Raw genomic sequence first — 21,554 nt, 5'->3', positions numbered from 1 at the left:
AAACTGTGTTTTGTCGTAATATGTTAGAATCAAAGTACTAAATAAGAGATGCAAAGTACATAAATTTTTGGTATTGTTTGATATATATGAAATAATCACTTTAGCTCACTACAAGAAAATGGGATATTGATAGCAAAATAATATAGCGTTTTATGCGTTTTTGCTATAGTTGATGTACCTCTTGATTTTAGATAGCGTTTACACTTTTACAAACGCTATGTTTGGTTGGTGAGATCCAAATTTTAGAAAAGCTTTTTAGAAATGTAAAATACATAGCATTGATACATTTTGAAACGCTATGTATTGTTAACGCGGATAAAATTATTTATTTGCTCGCTAAGTACTTAGTGAAAAAAGAACCGGCTAATAAATTTTCATTTTCCCTCTATCTCGTTTACTCTCCCTCTCATTCCATTGTTTCACTTCCTCTTCTCCACCAAACAAAACCCTAGTTACGCCGTCTTCACTAATCACAGAAAAAAACCATGTCGTTGCTCTCTCTCTTTTACTCTCTGTTTCGAAATCGAACCCTAGCGCCACCGTCGAAGCAAGAGACACATGGACTCACTCGTCTTAGCTTAAAAGGACACTGTAGACGCCAGCACCCCTCATGTTCCTCTGATTCTTCCTCTTCTTACTTTGATTCGTCCAGATTTGTGGGTTTCAATCAATCGATCCATTCATTTGTTTTATTGAATCGATTTAGCATCTCTTTTGTTGTTCAAATGATGTATGTGTTACAGATCTGTTGTTGTGAATTAGTTCGCCTAATGTTTCGATTGATTTTGGTGAACCCTAGGTATGTATCCAAGCTATGGAGGAAGACGCAGTCTGATGTCATGAGATTCTACAGAGGGTGAGGTGCAGACCTCTCATAAGCTCGCTAACTCGTTCACTTTCCATTTTCGATTTGTTTCAATAGCTCGATAAGAGTTGGTTTATTTTTAATTCGTACGATACTGTTGGAGAAATGGAGATAGATTGAAGCATTAAAACCATTGATTGAATTTGGTATATTCAAATGCTAGACAAATTAGTGACAATGTTTGATTGAAATCATTGATAAGATCATGTAATCCTTTGCAGGAAGATGACATGATTAAAATAAAAGAGGGATGGTCCCGAGAAAGTCACACCAATGCTAACGTATTCTTGGATGGTTCTATATACCAAGTTCCACAGCTTTGGACTGTTTTTACAGCTACAATTGTAAGTTTCTTCCTCTTTCTCTTAAATAGTAAATGAAAGTTCTCTTCATTAGTTTCTCGTATATGCTCTTTCTCATTTTCTATATTTATAATATCTAGGAGGTTGTCTTTGTGCTGCATCAAAATAGGAGGTCATTAGACAATTTAAGGTTCTATTTTCTTCAAAAACATTGATGGTTCTATTCCCATTTTCAGGGAGAAGACTTGGAACCAGTGAGTTTCAAGGATCTCCAAAATCTGGAGCAGCAGCTTGAGCTGCATGCTCTCAAACACTTTCGTATATGTAAATATACTCACACACGATCTCTATGCCTAACTCTCTCTTGACTTTTTGTGGCTATATATATATATATATATAGTCAAATATTGTATAGAGATTGTCTCATATATATATATATATATATATATATATATATATATATAATAAGCTTTAGCCTTTTGGTATGCAGAATCAACTCATGTATGAAAGGTAGCAAAGTTAAAATCATTGTATCTCTCAAGTCGTGTGTATGAGTGACTTATATGTTAGAGATATACATCCTTTCATAAATACATAACATAGGTTATATATAGTTCACGTTATTATATTAGTGTTTAATTACTAGATGTATGTGTGTATTATATATCTATATATATATATCTATATATATATATATATATATATATATATATATATAAAGAGCTTGTAGAGAGAAATTAACAATGGTGTCATTTTTATGGATATGACAGGAGAAGGAGATACATGAAGAAAACAGGACCGTGTGAGACGTGGTGGACGCAAGAGGCGCCTAAGGACATTTCTCTTGGAAAAAGAGGAAGCTAATAATGTTGATGATACATTGATATTGCAGAAGAAGTTTCAAAGATTGGAGAGCAAATTCAGAAATTAAAATCATTGCTGATGCTTTGGGTAGTATAATAGCTTGGCCAAATGGCAAACTCGTTTATATTTGAACTTGTGTTTGTGTTCAGTACGTATGACTGTACTTTGTTATTGGATTGAAACATGTATTTTGGTTATTATGAAACATCTTCAGGTTTATGAATTTTTTTTGCTTATGCGAAATTATTGGGGGATAAATCCAAAAATAGAATAATTCATTACACAGGTCCACATTAACAACAATAGATAACATCTCAATTTATAGCAAACAAAAAAAATGCTACAAATAAGTATCAATTATGACGTAAAATGAAATAAATTATAACATAATTACAATGCTATTGTAAACTATACAATTGCATATATTAAAACGCTATATTAAAAAGAACTACAATAGCATAACTGAAAACCGCTATGATAGGTCCTTTACCTATTGTCGCGGTCGATGATATAGCGTTTCTAAATACGCTACTCTAGCGATAAATAGCGTTTTTTGGACGTTATCAATTCCTGATTTTCCTGTAGTGGCTGCTTCTGTAATAAACTTGAAAACCATAAACTTTGTCTTAACAAAGTTTAGTTGTATTAAATATAAGATTTTAAATTATCAAAAAAAAACAAAAATAATAATCTACAATATAAACAAAAAAAAACAGCATTTCTTCTACTCAAACAGCATTTTTTGAGTAACACCAAGAGTGGAATCATTATCTTCAAACCCAACTTTTAACTTTAAAGACCAAAGAACAAAAACGTGGAAAAGATTAGGGGTCATTTGAAAGCTTAGTGAGTATTGAATATATTAGTAGACTTACATCTTATATAATAAAGTAAGGTTTCTCTCCAAAACCAATCTTTAAGAAACTGACACGTGTCACCTTTCATTGTGACATGTGTCTTCTTTCATTTTATCCAAACACATTTTAATATATATATTTTTTTCAATAGAATACAAACTTAACATCAAATAAACTTAACATCTTATATAATTAATTTTAATAAAGATTATATATACTAATATTTCAGAAACTGTGACTTTCTATACATATTTTCTATTTTTTAAGTTACGAAATAAATAATTCACATGACAGTAATTTTAAATAATTTTGTAATGTCTTCTTATAGTTAAATATATTTCTACTTATGTATCATTTATCAATATTTAAATAATAATTACAAAATTTTTCATACTTTTAAGTTAATTTATCAAAAATCTTATATAATAAAGTAAGATATGTATAGAAAATAAAGTAAAATATAAGATAATTACAACGTTTTACATACTTTTAAGTTAATTTATCAAAAACCTTATATTTGAAAGTAAGGTTTTCACAAAACTCCAATTTTGAGAAACTGACACGTGATATCTCTCCTTTTGACATGTGTCTTTTTTTCTTCTCAAACTTAATTACACTAATATCTATTATAATTTGATTTAATTATATCCTTATATTAAAATAACTAATATACATATTTTCACTATTGGTTTTCTTTCATTTCTACCATTTAAGATAATAAATTAATAGCAGATTTTAGAAAAATAAAATAAAATAACCCTATGACACATTTTTTTATTTTTTTTTTATTTTCATTAAAAAAATTTAAACTAAAAAATTGTATAATGTAGCATTCATCATTTTGACATCTATTTTTTTCTCAAACCTAAAATGCACTAATATCAAATTTTATTAGATTTAATTATATCATTATATTCAAAACAATTGTTAAATCTTTCTAATTTTAATCCTCTTAACTATACAATTAACTCATTTAGTTCAATAACTATGTCATTAAAACGTTTTCTACATTTATTGGGTCCTTCAACATTTCTTAGAATTTTCTTGCATTAAAACATAATTATATGCAGTAGAAATACAATTAAATCAAATTATTTTGGTAAAATTTTCTCCCCATGTTCATGGTTGACCGACCAATTACTACACTTAATTGTGCATTACCGACACATTTAAATAACTTATATATATATATATACACTTTTTTTTATCAACAAGCAAACACCTCTAAATAATTTTTTACATGACATTATTATTAGGAATGACTCTTTTGAGCGATAATTAATTTCGGATGAAAAAAAAAAAAACACATGATATTATTATTAAATTATTTTTAAATATCATTTTAGTAACTAAATAATCCTCCTAAGTTGAGTTTTGTCTCCCACCCTATTGGTGCATTGGAAGTTTGTTTTAATTCTAATATTTCTAATTTTAATCATCTTAGTTACATAATTAATTCATTCAACTCACTAATTATACCATCATAAAGTTTCCCACATTTATTGAGAACTTTTGACCTTTCTAAGAATTTTCTTACATTTAAACAAAATTAAATGCATTTAAAACTCATTTAAGTCAAATTAGTTTTGGTAATATACACTCAATTGTTCATTACCTACACATTTGTTAGCAACAATTTCCCTATAAATAATAAACACCTCACTAATTAGAATCATATCTCAAAATCCCCTTAAATTTTTAAATTTTGTAATATCATTTTTATTTAACTAGCTAATGGTAGTTTCAATTTTTTTTTCTTTTGCCACTTTCGTAGATTAGAACTAAATGTTGATTTTAGTTTGTAGATGCAACATATTAGTATGTTTATAAGAGGTTCAAGTGATTTCAAATACGGTATAGTAGTATAGCGGTATAGAGGTCAATACGTCGTCGAAGTGGACCCACATCAACAAGTAGAAGAGGAAGAGCTTGAAGCAAATCGAGAGCTGCTCGAGAGGTTAAAGAGCAAGATAATGGAGAAGGGAGGCATGGAGGAGACATTAATAATAGAAAAGCCATTAATAATGGAAAATCCATTGACTAAAACCGATGTGGATGAAGGTGGGTCGCGTTTATCTATTCCCATGAGTAAGCTTTTGAACCACGATTTTCTGACTTCCGATGAAAAGACAAAGACATACTAACGAATAAAAAGGGATATATAAGTAGGTTTAAGCGTGGAAGTGATTGATCCGAAGTTAAAAGTATGGGAGAGAGGGAAGACGAGTTCGATGTATTTGTTGGCGTATAAGTGGAACCACATAGGTAAAAGAGTCTTAGAGAAAATAATAACTTGCAGCTTTGGTCTTTAGATCACAACAAAAACTAATAATATTTATAAGAGATTCAATTGATTCAATACTCAATTAATATATGCAAAGTTCTTATAATTGACTTCTTAAAATTATCATACTACTTTGCTATACATAGTATTATATGCTAAAAAAAACTACAACAAACCTCAAATTTTAACGTTAATTACCATTATTTCTATTATGTAATCGTATATTAAATAAAGATACTACTACTGTTTCAAATATTTATTTAACCAGATTAAAATAGCACATTTAATTTATATTTGATATATTTTGATCACATAAATTTTTTTATTGCACATTACTATGTCACGAATGGAAGTATGAATGTTAATTTCATTTTTTTTAATAACAAGAATTTACCAAGGAATGAGAATGTTTTAGCAGAAAAATTATAAAACAATTTGTAACCAATCAGGCATTAGATTGACAATGAGTAGTTTATTTGAGTTGAGTTATTATATTTTAGATATTAGATATTAGTAACTCAATTCTTTCAAGAATAAATGATCTTAATAAAATAAAATAAAAAATTATCAAAAAAAAGTGTTCATTGAAATTAAAAATTATATACATAAATAAATAACATTACAGTATCATTTTATTCTTATGTATTCATCTATTTGTCTCACATCATCACAAAATCTTTTGTAGTAGGGAGGAGGGAATACATGATGAGTCATACACCAATTAAGTAGACAAAAACATGTGTAAAGGTCTAATGACAAGTGGTGGACATGTGGTTCACCACAAGGACATGCATTTGCATGTTTGCATGTAGGGGACAAGTGTCGCTGAGGTGGAAAACAATTGTTGTGATGGATAATCACACATAATTTATAACAACTAAATCATTATATTTCTTTCAAAATCTCTCCAAAATCTAAAATCCATATAAAATCTTCTACCCTTTTTAAATGGGATCAAACTACAATATCTAAGTGAATATCCACTTTACTAACAGGTTAGCACGTGACTTCAAAGATGATAACAAGAAAATCTAGAATTTTCAGTTCAAGTTTCGACAAGAAAAGCATCTGTAAACTATGCTCACTGGTTTACAAAATAGTTTGACGCCATTTATGTTCATTTGACGAAACCCAGAAAATCAACATCAACTCTCACACCATAATTCAGATCATACCTTAACAACCACATCACCATTTTCTTCTTCAAAAGAAGTTTAATCTCAAAAATGCCTCCAATCAACTCTCTACAAACTGGAAGAAGATAAGTTACAGCCTCTTGAGTGGGAGAGATAGAAGCTTCAAGCTGCTCATAAGAAAATAAGCACACGGTTTTGCCTTCAATCTCAAATTAATGTCTAACAGTGATTAGACATTGTCCTCTCATCTCTTCAATACACCTATCAATAATAGACGTGACTTTGGTGTGCAGATTAGAAAAATCTGCACATGTCTCACACAAGATATAAAACAATTCAGCTTATAGAACCTACGAGCTTTGTTCCCTATGATTGAGCTAGAAGCAGCTACATCTTCACCAAATTTGCAGCTTTATTTTAGGATTGTTGTTTTGATACAATTAGAATCCTAATAAGATAGATTTTAGCTTTATACATCATTATGTACATCTAATTAGTATTTATCACAATACTCTATACTTACAAAACGAGGTGGGACAAATATATACATGCATTATTTATTCATGTACACATGTATTTTATTAAAAAAATTAATGAGACAACTACAAACTTTGTACAAACTTCGTTTTCAGGTTGATAAGCTCAAATTAGCCTTAAGCAACTCTCTCAAATAAAAGTTCGTGTATAGTACATAAGGATCGAATTCCACATAAAAATTTTGTTCAAACAGAAAGCTAAAAGTTTTGAAATTAAGCTAAATAAAATATTAGAAAATTAAATTAAAGCAAAGCAATTAAATCGATGTAAATTTAGATGGATTAAAGAGTCAGACTTAGGGAATTTCTCAGGAAATATTAGAATAGTAGATTTAGCAATCTTATATAATAAAGTAAAGTCTCTCTTCAAAATTAAGCTTTAAGAAACTGACACGTGGCGTCTCTCATTGTGACATGTGTCTTCTTTCATTTTATCCAAACACATTTTCATATTATTATTTTTTCAATAAAATACAAACTTAACATCAAATGAATTTATTAATAGTTAATTTTAATAAAGATTACTAATTCTAACATTTCAGAAACTGTGAATTTCTATAAATATTTTCTATTTTTTTTTAATTATGAAATAAATAATTCACATGACAATATTTTTAAATAATTTTGTAAGGTCTCTTAGTAGTTAAATATATTTCTACTTATGTATCATTTATCAATATTTAAATAATAATTACAACGTTTTACATACTTTTAAGTTAATTTATCAAAAATCTTATATAATAAAGTAAGATATGTATAGAAAATAAAGTAAGACATAAGATAATTACAACGTTTTACATACTTTTAAGTTAATTGATCAAAAACCATATATAATAAAGTAAGGTTTTGGCATTTCTTCTTTTGACATGTGTCTTTTGTTCTACTCAAACTTAATTACACTAATATCTATTATAGTTTGATTTAAGTATATCATTATATTAAAATAACTAATATACACATTTTCACTATTGGTTTTCTTTTATTTCCACCATTTAAGACAATAAATAAATAGCACATTTTAGAAATATAAAATAAAATAACCCCATGACTAGGCCTGGGCATATGGGTAACCCGTTCGGGTTCGGGTAAAACCCGTTCGGGTTCGGATTGAATGGGTAATGAATTTATGGTCCATTCGGGTATTTCTATGGTTTTGGTTCCGGTCCGGTTCGGGTATTGTCGGGTTCGGGTCGGTTTGGGTAATACCCGAAGTTTAAAATCACTTTACATACTCAAATGATCAAATAAAGAGAATAGAACATCAAACATGACATTTAAATACTAAACCCAATCCAAAATAACAAAGATGACTATTTCACTCTTAAATGTTAAGAGTAGATTCTAATTATCTATATACATATATAAACATATATGTATTGCATATATATAAGTATATATATAAGTAGATAACTATATAAGACTATATATCTAATTATCTATATACATATATAAACTCAAACGTCAAAAGTCACAAAACCTAAAACCTAGGAGTCACCTCTGGCTCCTTCGCAACAGATTGCTCCGACATGATATCACTTCTCGATAATCAAGAAGAATGGCCAACTTTTGCAGCAGAATTGGCCTCTTTCCGGTCTCTTCGTTGTTTTTTCCCTTCTTTTAGTATTCGTTTTCTTCCTCGTAGTTTTAATACTCGAGCTGACTGTTTAGCGAAAAAAGCTCGGGCTCGGAAGAGTCTCTTTTCCCATGTAAGCAACTCGGTTCCTGAATGGCTCTCCCCAGCGGAGAGTCTATCTTTCCGATAACTTAATATAAATGGTGTTTGAAGAAAAAAAAAAAGGACATACATATAAGTATATAACTATATAAGACTATATATCTAATTATCTATATACATATATAAACATGTGTATTTCTTCGGGTTTGTGGGTACCCTAAATGGGTAACGGGTAATCCCCGACCCGACCCGATACCCACATGTAATCCAATACTCTACCCAATGAGGTAATTTTCTAATACCCTAACCCGCCCCAACCCGATTTTTTCGGTCAGGGTATCGGTTCGGGTATCGGGTTCAGGTTTTTTGCCCAGGCCTACCCATGACACATTTTTCTTTGTTTTATTTTCATTAAAAAAATTTAAACCAGAAAATTGTATAATGTACCATTCATCATTTTGACATCTATTTTTTCTCAAACCTAAATGCACTAATATCAATTTTTATTAGATTTAATTATATCATTATATTCAAAATTATTGTTAAATCTTTCTAATTTTAATCCTCTTAACTATACAATTAACTCATTTAGCTCAATATGATTAAAACATTTTCTACATTTATTAGGTCCTTTAACATTTCTTAGAACTTTCATACAATAAAACACAATTAAATCAAATTATTTTGGTAACATTTTCTCTCTCATGTTCATGGTTGACCGACCACTTACTACACTTAATTGTGCATTACCGACACATTTAAATAACATATATATATTATCAACAAGCAAACACCTCTAAATAATTTTTTGCATGGCAGTATTATTAAATTATTTTGAAATAAAATTTTAGTAAATAAATAATCCTCCTAAATTGAGTTTTGTCTCCCACCCTATTGGTGCATTGGAAATTTGTTTTAATTATAATATTTCTAATTTTAATCATCTTAACTATATAATTAACTCATTCATCTCACTAAGTATACCATCGTAATATTTCCCACATTTATTGAGAACTTAGGACCTTTCTAAGAATCCTATACTATTATTTGGGGAGTACAATTTATAATTACAATTTAATAACCTTCCCCTTTGTAAGTTATTACATTAGAATGCCATTAGAGTTAAAAATATAAAGAGTAAATTAATTTAGCTCATTAAGGATAAACAAGTCAAATACTAATTTATGAAATTTAATTAATTTAATTATTAAAAACGAAAATATATTATTAACTTTTAAAAAATGACCAATCAAAATGAACATATAAGATTTGATATCTAACTTACCATATTAATTTGTTATTAATCATTATACTTCACCTCTCATCTTTATATGATTCTATTTTTATGAAACAAATAAATCATCATATCATCCATATAACAAAAAAATTAAATTTTTTCTGCATATGCCAAGATTTGAATTTTTAAAAACGAATATAAATAGATAAATCTATGGAAAACAAATTTAACGGGTCAAAAATTCACATTTGAGTAATATATTTCTTTTAACCAAAAATAAGTTAAACAAAAATTTCGACAGAGTAACAGGTCAGAATTTGAATATTTATATTAAATTTCATACATTTATTTTTTGAAATGTATTATTTTATATACTACAATAAGATTTTTAAATATTTTAATTTGCAACAAATAAAATTATTTTTACTTGATATTTTCAAGAATATCATCAATATTTAAAGAATATCATCATTAAATACTCTAATTTGATTTTTTTAAAACATATATTTATAATAGGCAGTGAGTTAAATATAATATATTATATTAACAAATGAGTTATGATCCTTATACCTGTTTGAATATTTCTATTTAATTTCATATAATTCTTTTTTGAAATTCATAATTTTATATACTACAAGAAATATTTTTAAAGATTTTAATTTGGAACATTTAAAAATAGTTTAATTTAATATTTTAATGAATATCATAAATATTTAATAGATTAAAAAGATAAACAAATTATAAATACTTTAATTTGATTTTCTAAAAAGATATATTTAAAATAGTTATAGTAGGCGGAGGGTTAAATGTAATATATTATATGATATAAAATTATGATCCTTATAATAGACGGCATGTTAATATTATATCATCAGATAGATTAAATAAGGTTGACACCACAAAATATTTGAAAATTTGATTGTGCAAGCAATTTTGGAAATAACGAATAATAGATTGTGCACGCAATATTTTCATTAGGATTCTAAAATAAAAATATAGACTCCACGCACGGGTTGAATTTGGTATATATGATATACTAAATATATGTTCATAACATATTGGTAAATTTCGTAGTTACCTCAAACAAATCTCTATTTCAACAACCAAAGAATTAGAAATTGAAAAAAGAATTTCCGAAATTAATTCCAAATAATAGCCAACTTTCTTAATTATTTAAAAATAATCTACGTTTTAGAAGCGATTCATTTATAATATTTTGATTTTTGATCTAACTGAATTATATGCAATCTCATTTTATGGTTGTTAATATAAATTAACTCATTGTTCAGACATATTAATTTATTAAAATAATTTTATTTTCCGTTTTCATATCTTAAAAAAATATATCCATAATTGAGTATAATTAAAAAAAGAAAATATATTCATTTTAATATTATATATACGGACTGACTAAAATCTAATTATATTTTTTCAATTACTATTATAATATATCACAACTTTATTCTAAAATATATAATATATAAATTTTGTAATAAATAAAATCTAACCCGTACTGTAGTACGGGTGATGATCTAGTTTTCTTACATTTAAACAAAACTAAATGCATTTAAAATATATTACCTACACATTTAAATAACATATATATATATATATATATATAAAATTTTATCAACAAGCAATTACCTCTAAATAATTTTTACATGACATTATTATTAAATTATTTTAAAATATCATTTTAGTAACTAAATAATCCTCCTAAGTTGAGTTTTGTCTCCCACCCTATTGGTTCATTGGAAAATTGTTTTAGTTCTAATATTTCTAATTTTAATCATCTTAAATATATAATTAACTCATTCAACTCACTAATTATACTGTAATTAGTGTCCATCTGTGTCCATCTCGGCCCGTGGGCCCATCCGTGTCCGACGGCCAGTTCGTTATGTCCGGGAGGTTTTAAAGACTTGTTTACCGACCCTATAAATCACCACATGATCTTTTTCTGTGTTTTGTCCTCACTCACATAGTTCCGAAATTCACTTCCCGGAAGGTCACCCATCCTGAAATTGCTCCAGCTTAAACACCCTTAACAATGGAGTTCTCTCAGGACAGTTGACCGAAAAGATAAGTGCATTTTTTGGTGACATAGGTGGTCAAATCAATTCTTTTAAACCTCTCTGCATGCACCACCATATTCCGGAAACCGGGTGTTACAATTCACCCCCACTAACAGATCGCAACGTCCTCGTTGCACACCAAGACCGTCACCTTCGACGGTGTGAACCCTCTTGACTTTACACTCGTCTAGGTTCGGCTCTGATACAACTTGTAAAGCTCCGATTGCCACCTCTTAATGGCCTCCACGTCCTCTCTCGGCCCGTGGGCCCATCAGTGTCCGACGGCCGTTTCGCTACGTCCGGGAGGCTTTAAAGACTTGTTTATCGACCCTATAAATCACAACATGATCTTTTCCTGTGTTTTGTCCTCACTCACACAGTTCCGACAGTCACTTCCCGGAAGGTCATCCATCCTAAAATTGCTCTAGCTCAACCACCCTTAACTGTAGAGTTCTCTCCGGACAGTTGACCGAAAAAATAAGAGCACTTTTGGTGACATAGGTGACCAATTCAATTTTTTTAAATTTCTCCGCATGTACCACTATATTTTTGAAACCAGAGTGTTACATATACCATCATAACTTTTCCCACATTTATTGAGATCTTTTGACCTTTATAAGAATATAAACTATAGTACATTATGTTTTATCATTTAAATAAATTATTCTAATATTTAATTATAATTACCAATTTTAAGAATTTTGAAAATATTCAGGCTTTAGAATTAATGGTGAGGGAATTTTTCGATAGAATGCCAAGAAGAAATGTTGTTTCTTGGAATATTATATTGGTTTTGTGTGTGTTATGATCAAAGATTACACATACTGTCTTAAACATTTTTTTTTTTTTTTATTCAGGGTAAATCTTTATGCCTATGGAAGGGTATAGAACTAATCCATGGGAAGAGTGTGTTCCACGGGTAGAATTCCTCCCAAGTTTTGAAATGGATCGTAAGAAATAGGTCTATACCCGCATGGCCAAAAAGATAAAGTTGAGCAGTTCTGCGTTTGGGGAGAATCGATCCCTGCCCTAAACCAACAGAACGACTCTTCCACCAGAGTAGAACCACTAGCCTATCACCTCGTGGTTAACTGTCTTAAACTTTACGAAGTAAAGTTGGATAAAAGAGATGGCTTGAAGCCAAACAAAGCGTCTATTAAGAGCGCCTTGTGCATATTTATACTGTATTGGCACTATATTGGCTATGTGTGTTAGGATCCATTCATATGTAACAAAGCAACATGATTAAACATGATATGCTTCTCTCAACCGCTCTACTTACACTGTATGCTAAATGTGGTGCAATGCTAGGATGGTTAATAGAAGGTTGGTGGGCCTATGATCGATTAACCCAAATCCATAACGTTGAACCCAAATTTGAACACCATGGCTCTTGATTAATCTCTTTGGCCAAGCAGAATTGCTACAAAATAACTATTCTTGCTGGACACTCTCAAATCCTTACATAGGAGAAATTTTGGCGAAGCGGCTCATGAGATTGCATCCAAATGATATAGGGTCATATGTGTAACTATCATATATATTGTTATTGATGGAAAGTGGGAGGAAGTGGAGAAAGTTAGAAAGACAATGGATGAGAATAAGCTATGTACAGGAAGTAACTCGAGTTGCATGACAAGTGTTCTCTACTCTATGTTCTGTAAGATAGGCTCTGGATTGAAGATGATGAAGTGAGGCAGAATATGGTACATGACAGCAATGTTTATTTGGATAAGGATAGATTTTCTGACTCTTGCATCAAAACTTCTCGTTCACGGATTTCTAAACACACGCATTGTCATTGTGCATACATAACAAAACAAACCCAATAACTCTTTTTGATGGTAGAGTTTGCAATTCGTTGTTGTCGATGCACTGCAAATTTGAGCATCTAAGAGTAGCTGAGAAGCATTTGTAGGATACGTAAGGAAGGAAACAAAGCAGCTTGGAGTACAATGCTTATAAGGATACGGTAAAATCAAATGTGACGTAAATTGCATCGAGTTATATTCAAAGATTCAGAATCTTAGAATTGAAATAGTCTCGGCTAGCTCGGCCTCTGGCATATCTTCAAATTGCATTGCTATGTTGTCGAAAGTAGCTTCGATCTTACCACTTCAGTGGTCAATTACCTCATAAATTTGTATTTAAAGATGGAAGATCTTTATTCATAACATCCAGAACTTAAGCTCACTAAACTATATATAAAGTTGTAATATATTAATCCAAGTTCCGATCCATAAGAAACACACATGAGATTCGTACTATGAATCACAAAAAGAGATGATAGTAGAATATATGCTTCAACACCTAGTGAAGTCATGTAATGCTCAAAACAAAGAAAGAATCGTGGACAATAATATTAAGGCTAAGGAGTTCAAAGCTATTCCATAATCTTTAATAGTCATAGCTCCATTTTTCTTATCTTTATCCGATCCTTCAGAACCTGAAATTTTATCAGCTAATGTTATTAAGGAAATCATCAATAAAGACAACTTTGGTAAGAGGTAAGGTAATAAAAAAACCAAAACATTTAATGTTTGTTTTCTACAACTATATATAGTACTACAAATATTGGATTATTGATCTTGAACTCTTAAACCAAATTATATATTGGATTTTTGATGGATATATAGAAACCGAAATTGAAGAAAACTAAATATCGATGTTCAGTTAGATCTTGGAACCTTCTTATATATGATAAATATACCTGCAGATGAATCTTCACTTCCGGCAGGAGAGATCGTCGGAAAACCCAGAACTAACCAAGAAAACAAAAAATTATATTTTAACCAAATTTATTATTAAAACAACAATTATATTTTATTAAAAAAAAACCAACAATTAATTCCAAAACTTAACCACAAAAAAAAAAACACTTATTTCCAAAGACTTTAAAGTTTCTTTCTTTTATTACAAAGATATTAATTAGTTCCTCTTACTTAATTTAGGAATATTTCCTGTTCTATAAAGTTGAGTTAAATTAAAATGTCACTCTGATAAATACAATTAGTGGATTTAGGAATAGTGGTCCGCAAAGCCAGCCGTTGGATAGGGTTTGATCATATCGGACGGTCCAAATTACATAGAAAAGTAGGTGTACGCAATGAGTAAATGTACCTGAACACAAACTAGGAGATGGAGCTTTCACACCACAGATTGTTGAAAGTTGCTCAGCTCTCTGTTTATCAAGCTTAACTCCAAAACGCGGCGATGCGCCACCGCCGAGAAGATTACAAACACATTCTGGCGAGCTTTGAACCATACCAGCAAGCTCCGGGCAACAAGCAGGTTCAGGCTTGATCTCATTACTTCCCACTTGAACGTACGAGAAGCAGTCTGATACGTTTAGCATAGATACTAGACAGTTCGCCGGAGATGAAGGTCCGTCGGCGGCGGTGGGTTCTGGTGCCGGAGGAGTCTGCCCGGAGGAGAGAGTGAGGAGGAAGAGGATGGCGAGGATGTTGGTGGTGAGCATCTGTTGGAATGTGATTAGATCTGAGATTGCTTGCACTCAGTGTTTTTTGGAATGGGGAATTAATTTTATTTGGACAAGTTAACTTTTTAAAGTGAAGTTAGAAGAAATGTCTTTTTATTATATTCTGTCTTTGGCTATTTGTAAAATGGAGTTTAAAGTTTTCTCGAAATTATTAACTTCAATAGCATTTTAGTTAAAATATTGAATATGGCTATATTTTTTTATTAAATGGTTGAATCTATCTGAATTTTCACAAATTAATTAATTAATTAGATCAAATCGAAGTACAACATTTATCAAAATAATAAAATAGTAAAAAACTTATATGTAAATCAGTTATAAATCATTAGCTCTACATATAGAATTGATCACAAAATGCATATTCAAAGTGCAAAAGTTCAAGCTGTAATTTGTACAACCTTTAGCAGCAATCATGAGAGATACACACCAACACCATGAAAGGTTCATCAATAGGCAAAGCCAAAAACATACACAAATGATAATACTTCAACATCCTAGCAGCCCTTAGAAGAATGCTATAACATTTTGAAGGCCCCAAAAAATTGTTAAAGCATTTATGCAAGTGTGAGAATCGAACACTCAACCTCACATTCCTCCGGCCAGCATTTAACTAGTTGAGCTATAAGAGAATTTTGAAAAAAAGATGGCCGATATATTAATAACTATATCCGGAGCCGCAAACACATGCTTTCCTAGCTTGTGGCTAGGGCCGGCTAGGATAATTCTCTCTGAATTTCATTGTAACTTTTATTTCATTGTAATTCAAAACATTGTTATCTGAATTTCACATTAATGTTGAACCCGAACCCCCCAGGGTTGGTAACATCATGTAAAAGATGGGACAAAGTTCTCATAAGACAAGCACAAAGATAGGTTGAATATATCGTATAAATTTGTGGAGAAAATAATATAGATTTTGTTATAGCTGGACTCGAGAGACGAGCTGTCTACGTACCCGAAGCGGGATCAAGCCGAAACGTAGTTCGATTACAACAAAGAGAATGTATTTTGTCATTATTAGGAATGATATTGTTTGTGTCTAAAGTATGGTGATAAATGTAGAAGATGAATCTTGTGTAGAAAAATCTGAGTGTCCCTTTCTTGGAGTCTTCACTTCTCTTTTATAGTTTTTTCCTTCCTTCTAGGGTGTCTTTACTTGGCCATTAAATTCAGAATTAACTCCCCAAAATAACTCCAATTTTTGGCAATTAACTCCTAATCTTGAATGACAAACTTTATTCCTTTGACAATGGCAATTAATTCATGAATTTAATCACAAATTAATGTCAAGGTTTGACCACCCCTTTTTGCAAGATAGGGCTCCTTGTATTTTGTAAAGTGATGGTTCTCCAACATGTAAAATGGACCCCTTGCGGGATCCGATACCAACATTAGCCCCCCAAGTTCTTCGAGTAAGATGATTTGCTCAGAGAACTAATATTCTTGACAATCCTGCGGCAATAAATTCGATTAGTAGATTAGGCATGCAAACTTTGTTGTTAGATGCGAGGTGAACTCGTTTTTGCCTAAAGACTTATTCGCGTAAATGCGAGCATTGAGCTCGGCTTTTGAACGTATTTTGGTACGAGGCGAGCTCGGCTTTTTGAACATAGTTTAGTGCGAGACGGGCTCGGCTTTTAATTGTAGTTCTGTGCGAGCAGGCTCGGCTTTTGAACGTAGTTTGGTGCGAGACGGGCTCGGCTTTTTAACGTAGTTCGGTGCGAGCTCGGCCTCGGCCCTTTTATTCAAATTCAAAGTAGAATTTGGTTTCCTGGCCAATGGGCCTTTATTTTCTTTGTCAGAATATTTTGCCCGAGGGGGTATTAAATTTTCTTTTTGGAAGAAACATTTAATTTGGTGGAAACCATCGGTTTTACCTAGAGGGTTTGCAAGGTCCTCCTAACCGAAATGGCTTTAGCTTATTGGAGAGATAGGCTGATCAGACCCACTTGCCTTTTTTAAAGAAAAAACATTAGAATTTTTCCTCGGTCTCTCGGATGCGAGGTTAGAGCTCGGCTTACAAGAACATTCCTGATAGTTCGGAAATGTTTGTTCGAAGAAAAGCTAGTGTAAGAACTGTTTACTTTTCTTGAACTGAACTAGAATAATGTTTGAACATTGACTAGAATTTCGCGTTGGAAATGTTTGCATAGCAGGTGTCAGTTTGTACTTGAGTAACCTATATTTTGTAGGACTTAAGGCTATACTTAGCGCATGTACGCAATAGCTGAAGAGCAAACTCGACATTTAGATTTCACTAGAGTAAATTTATTTTTCCAAGATTTGGAACTCAGAAAATTCTCCGAGGTTCAATCTAATTTGTTGAAGAGCGAACTCGACACTTAGATTTTACTGAAGTGAATTCATTTTTCTGAGAGTTGAAGCTCAGAAAATCTCCGAGGTGGAATCTAATTTGGTGAAGAACAAACTCGACACTTAGATTCCACCGAAGTAAATATATTTTCCGAGCGATGGTACACGAAAAATCTTTGTGAGGCAGAATCTAATTTATGTGAAGAGCGAACTCAACACTTAGATTCCACCGAAGTAAATATATTTTCTGAGCGATGGTACTCGAAAAATCTCTGTGAGGCAGAATCTAATTTTTGTGAAGAGCGAACTCAACACTTAGATTCCACCGAAGTAAATATATTTTCCCAGCGATGGTACTCGAAAAATCTCTGTGGGGCAGAATCAAATTTTTGTGAAGAGCAAACTCAACACTTAGATTCCACCGAAGTAAATATATTTTCCGAGCGATGGTACTCGAAAAATCTCTGTGAGGCAGAATCTAATTTTTGTGAAGAGCGAACTCAACACTTAGATTCCACCGAAGTAAATATATTTTCCGAGCGATGATACTCGAAAAATCTTTGTAAGGCAGAATCTAATTTTTGTGAAGAGCGAACTCAACACTTAGATTCCACCGAAGTAAATATATTTTCCGAGCGATGGTACTCGAAAAATCTCTGTGAGGCAGAATCTAATTTTTGTGAAGAGCGAACTCGACACTTAGATTTTACCGAAGTAAATTTATTTTCCGAGCGATGGTACTCGAAAAATCTCTGTGAGACAGAATCTAATTTTTGTGAAGAGCGAACTCGACACTTAGATTCCATCGAAGTAAATATTTTTTCCGAAAGACTGTACTTTGGAAAATCTCCGTGAGGTGGAATCTAGTTTTTGTGAAGAGCGAACTCGACACTTAGATTTCACCAAACTGAATATTTTTTCCGAAAGACTGTACTTGGAAAATCTCCGTGAGGTAGAATCTAGTTGTTGTGAAGAGCGAACTCGACACTTAGATTTCACCAAAGTAAATTCAGTTTTCTAAGAGTTGGAACTCCGAGAAATTGCTGGGAAACCACCTTGCAAAGAGGCAGTTTGAATTGGTGGCACTTTCTTGTTGTCACCGAGGTTTGGATGTTTTCGAGAGAAAATCTCATTCTTTCGTCGTCACAACTTCGTACTTGAAAGACAAGAAACTTTATGTCCCCACAGGCGGCGCCAAATGTTGAACCCGAACCCCCCAGGGTTGGTAACATCATGTAAAAGATGGGAAAAAGTTCTCATAAGACAAACACAAAGATAGGTTGAATATATCGTATAAATTTGTAGAGAAAATAATATAGATTTTGTTATAGCTGGACTTGAGAGACGAACTGTCTACGTACCCGAAGCGGGATCAAGCCGAAACGTAGTTCGATTACAACAAAGAGAATGTATTTTGTCATTATTAGGAATGATATTGTTTGTGTCTAAAATATGGTGATAAATGTAGAAGATGAATCTTGTGTAGAAAAATCTGAGTGTCCCTTTCTTGAGTCTTCACTTCTCTTTTATAGCATTTTCCTTCCTTCTAGGGTGTCTTTACTTGGCCATTAAATTCAGAATTAACTCCCCAAAATAACTCCAATTTTTGGCAATTAACTCCTAATCTTGAATGACAAACTTTATTACTTTGACAATGACAATTAATTCATGAATTTAATCACAAATTAATGTCAAGGTTTGACCACCCCCTTTTGCAAGATAGGGCTCCTTGTATTTTGTAAAGTGATGGTTCTCCAACATGTAAAATGGACACCTTGCGGGATCCGGTACCAACAATTAATAAAGGATAATTCTCTCTTGTGTACTGTAGAATTGTCCATGGATGAATCGGTTAAATTTGCCTAAACACTACCTCTATAACCACCTATATATTATGTCTTAATGCAACATAAGTTTTGTATAACGATTGTTATGTTCAGTTAATATTACTTTGTTAGGTGAAATATATATGTTCATTTATTTTTGATTAGTCGAATCTGAATATATGTATAGTAGTATCATTACATGAACAATTTTTCTTTGCGGGATCATACCGTATTTGTACATTTTTGTTTGTTCGTAGTCTCACTAAGTGATCTTTCTCTTACATAAGTTCTTATTATCGTGAAAATAATTTTCAAGATTCACTTGATCGAGTGATCAACTACCTTATTATAAAAATCTTGATTTTCAAAACTAGTAACTCACATGATCGTGACATATATCAAGTCTATCGATTAGATTTTCACACGTGTAAAAAATATTATATAAATAAAGAAATTTTATTGTAAATTATAAATTCTAAAATAAAAAAGACTATAAAATATTTTTAAAATGTAATAAAAAAAATAAAATAATGTAGTAAAGTACTAATTCTAAAAAGAAAAGAACCACCATTACTATTTTTTGGAAAATAAATTAAAAGAAAGTTATAAATAAAAAGAAGAATAAATAAAGTATATAATCTTATTACATAAGCTAAATGTTTCAAAGTTAGTAATTAACATGATCACGACATCTGTCAATCAATTGATGAGATTCCGACATGTGTAAAAACATTTATTCAAAAAAGAAGTAAAAGGGATATTACAGTACGGTGGTAATCATTTTAACAAAATTTGTAAGTTTGTAACCAAGTTTTATACTTTTATGATTGTTTTATAGAAACGTAAGTCATATACAATATCATATTTATCTATTTACTATTTAACTAGGATATGATTCACGGTATACCGCAGGATAAATAAATTTTTTTTTTTTTTGTAACTTGATTATTTGTGTTGCAATATATTTGATTAAGAAATTTTTTTGTTTATAATCTTATGATTGATTGTATTTGGTTTGTAATAAAGCTAGATTTTACTCCACGGTACACTGCGGTCGATATTTTTCTAACTAAAAAGTTTAAATTTCAAGTTGTACTTGTTTTTTTTTTCTTTTTTTTGGGCAAACAGTTGTACTTGTTTTGTTAATATTGTTTGTTTTGTTTTGTGTGTTTAAAATTGTATAATTATATTTTGATTTTTAATTCTAGGATTTTACTTGTGGTATACCGTCCCGTATTAATATCGATCCAAATCCGTGAAATTAAACATCATTTTGTTATTTTATTTTTTAATAATATTTTATTTAAAAGACATCGAGTTAATTTAAAATTTGCTTTTAAACGTTGATGTGCTCACTCCCGTACCTTTTAAACCATACAAAGAGATTAGTTTTTGTAAGGTCTCAAGTCACAAAAGTAAGTAAAATGGCGGCCACTTTTTTTTATCAACTTTTTATGTTTAAAGGTGATGTTCACTCTTAGGGTTAGATGTGATTCACGGTTCCACAAATCTTTGTGAGGAAGCAAGATTTCATGGATTAATTATAATTGGCTAGAATTAGAAAACTTAATAAATGATAATTAAATTTGTTAAAAAATTAGTTCTGAAAATCTTGGTGAGAAAGTAGAAATTGTTTAGTTATGAGACAATTCTAATTCGTTTAGCTGGATTGAATAACGAATTTATGTAGTTCATTTTATTTTGAAAACAATATTTAATGAAATAAAATCCTTAGCATTAAAATAGAAAACCATTTGATTAGCAAATATTTGTTTGTTATAACTACATGTACGATTGATATGTTTCCAAAATCAATCATTTAATTTTGTTTGGATTTTAAAAAAAGTCTCAAATAAAGAAAGATCCGACTAACTCAATTCCGGATAATTTTTAGAGAAGTCTCAAATAATGAAGGATCCGAATGACTCAAATCCGGGTCAAAATCCGGCTAAAAATAAAAACCCGACCTGCAATAAATGAGCAAAAACAATTTCATCCATTAAAAACTTTAAATAATTTATTATTTGGTTTTATTTTAGATTGTACATATACTTTATCTTTATCGATTGAGTAATATATGTTCGT

General features: G+C 30.7%; 1 protein-coding gene and 1 long non-coding RNA gene across 2 annotated transcripts; one reads left to right on the top strand and one right to left on the bottom strand.

Annotated features, from left to right (window-relative positions):
- Positions 1 to 360: 360 nt before the first annotated feature.
- On the top strand, positions 361 to 2,255 carry LOC110228862. Its single transcript, XR_002332337.1, has 4 exons — positions 361 to 656; positions 800 to 861; positions 1,087 to 1,209; positions 1,938 to 2,255. It is a non-coding gene; the product is annotated as an uncharacterized LOC110228862 (long non-coding RNA).
- An 11,716-nt stretch (positions 2,256 to 13,971) lies between these two features.
- On the bottom strand, positions 13,972 to 15,473 carry LOC9316949 (xylogen-like protein 11). The gene is made up of 3 exons (XM_002879017.2): positions 14,952 to 15,473; positions 14,542 to 14,592; positions 13,972 to 14,277 (listed from the first exon to the last, which is right to left on the bottom strand). Exons 1-3 carry the CDS (start codon positions 15,307 to 15,309, stop codon positions 14,162 to 14,164), a joined length of 525 nt encoding a protein of 174 aa, XP_002879063.1. The 5' UTR covers positions 15,310 to 15,473; the 3' UTR covers positions 13,972 to 14,161.
- Between the last annotated feature and the right edge of the window lie 6,081 nt (positions 15,474 to 21,554).

Source organism: Arabidopsis lyrata, assembly GCF_000004255.2.
Source record: "Arabidopsis lyrata subsp. lyrata unplaced genomic scaffold ARALYscaffold_4, whole genome shotgun sequence".
Classification (NCBI taxonomy): Eukaryota; Viridiplantae; Streptophyta; class Magnoliopsida; order Brassicales; family Brassicaceae; genus Arabidopsis; species Arabidopsis lyrata.
This window is presented reverse-complemented; position numbering and strand designations above follow the sequence as displayed.

Bases quoted from the DNA above. Each gene is read 5' to 3' on its own strand.
- LOC9316949 (XM_002879017.2), bottom strand. From the start codon at position 15,309: ATGCTCACCACCAACATCCTCGCCATCCTCTTCCTCCTCACTCTCTCC. The intron at 14,593-14,951 runs GTACATTTACTC...TTTCTTGGTTAG, and splicing joins ATCTCCTAGTTTGTGTTCAG to TTCTGGGTTTTCCGACGATC. The intron at 14,278-14,541 runs GTATATTTATCA...ATAAAATTTCAG, and splicing joins AAGTGAAGATTCATCTGCAG to GTTCTGAAGGATCGGATAAA.